The sequence below is a fragment of the Drosophila virilis genome, unplaced genomic scaffold, assembly GCF_030788295.1.
Source record: "Drosophila virilis strain 15010-1051.87 unplaced genomic scaffold, Dvir_AGI_RSII-ME tig00001128, whole genome shotgun sequence".
Taxonomy (NCBI): domain Eukaryota; kingdom Metazoa; phylum Arthropoda; class Insecta; order Diptera; family Drosophilidae; genus Drosophila; species Drosophila virilis.
In genome coordinates, this window is record NW_027212827.1 from 1 (window position 1) to 1210 (window position 1210).

A 1210-nucleotide genomic window follows, 5' to 3' on the forward strand; every position below is an offset into this window, starting at 1 on the left:
AACACAACATAACCTCACTTTATACAATTGCTTAACCCAACCTAACCTCACTTGTCCATTTTTTCTTATTCTGCAACTGTAGAGAAACTTTGTAAATAATTGGAAATGCAAATCAAAAGATAGAATCTTAAGCATTCTAATCCATGCCATTTATCTAATCCTATTCTATCTCCCGCTAACGCAACATAACCTCACTTACCCCAATCTAACCACACTTACCGCATTATCTTCTTCTTTGGCTGGTTTGCAGAAACGTTGGAAATGGTCCAAATGGTCGAATACTCTATTTCGGCACACACATGCACGGCACACCATGGCTAATTGGCGCCGTTTTTGGTTATTTCCTGCATGCGAATCGTGGCAAATCCTTCAAGCTGAACCGCATTGCCGTCTGGTCCGGCTGGGTGTCCGCCCTGGTCATATTCTTTCTGTGCGAATTTGTGCTGCTGCCATATGTTGAATGGACCGGTCCGGATTTGTCGCAGCTAAGCGATGCCCTCTACTATTCGCTAACCCGCATTGGCTGGCCCATCGGACTCTGCTGGGTGGTATTCGCCTGCATGCAGGGCTACGGCATGGCCGACAGCTTCCTCTCCAGCCCGCTGTGGCAGCCGCTGTCGAAGCTCTCCTATTCGGCCTACGTGTGGCACATTATGATACAGGAAATAAATGGGCGACGTGTCCAGACCAACACATACTTCTCCAACTACGAAATGGTAAGTGCTGCAGCGAGACTCAACCGTTCTGCTTGAGCCCAACTAAACGTTTCTGCACAGATGCTGAAAATCTGGGCGGACTTTGGCTTCACCCTGCTGACCGCCTATTTCATGTACATCATCATCGAGGGCCGCTGAGCGGCCTGGAGAGCCTGATGCTGCCCAGCCCAAAACCAGTTATCTCCGTCGAGTCCAAGCGGGCGGCAACCGCGGCACCAGCTCCACAGCTCGCCGAGAAGTCGCCCATTCCGCAGCCGGCGTCTGATCTGGAAGCGGGCCCGGCTGGCGCGTCGAGTGCGCCACCTGTGAGCACATAATCTTTGTATTAGTATAAATATTTAGGTTCTTTTTTTTTGTTTTTGTTATTTATATAATATTTATAAACTTATGCTCAAGTAGAAACTAAGCTAAACTAAACTTATTTAAATAATATATATTTAAACTATGAAACGAACTTGTTTTGTGGAATTAAGGGAATTTAGAATAAAGCGTGT

At 46.9% G+C, this 1210-nt stretch overlaps 1 protein-coding gene across 1 annotated transcript; it reads left to right on the forward strand.

Moving 5' to 3' along the window:
• Window positions 1-299: 299 nt before the first annotated feature.
• LOC116652297 (O-acyltransferase like protein-like) lies at window positions 300-854 on the forward strand. The gene is made up of 2 exons (XM_032440604.2): window positions 300-716; window positions 777-854. Exons 1-2 carry the CDS (start codon window positions 300-302, stop codon window positions 852-854), a joined length of 495 nt encoding a protein of 164 aa, XP_032296495.2.
• The last annotated feature ends 356 nt before the right edge of the window (window positions 855-1210 follow it).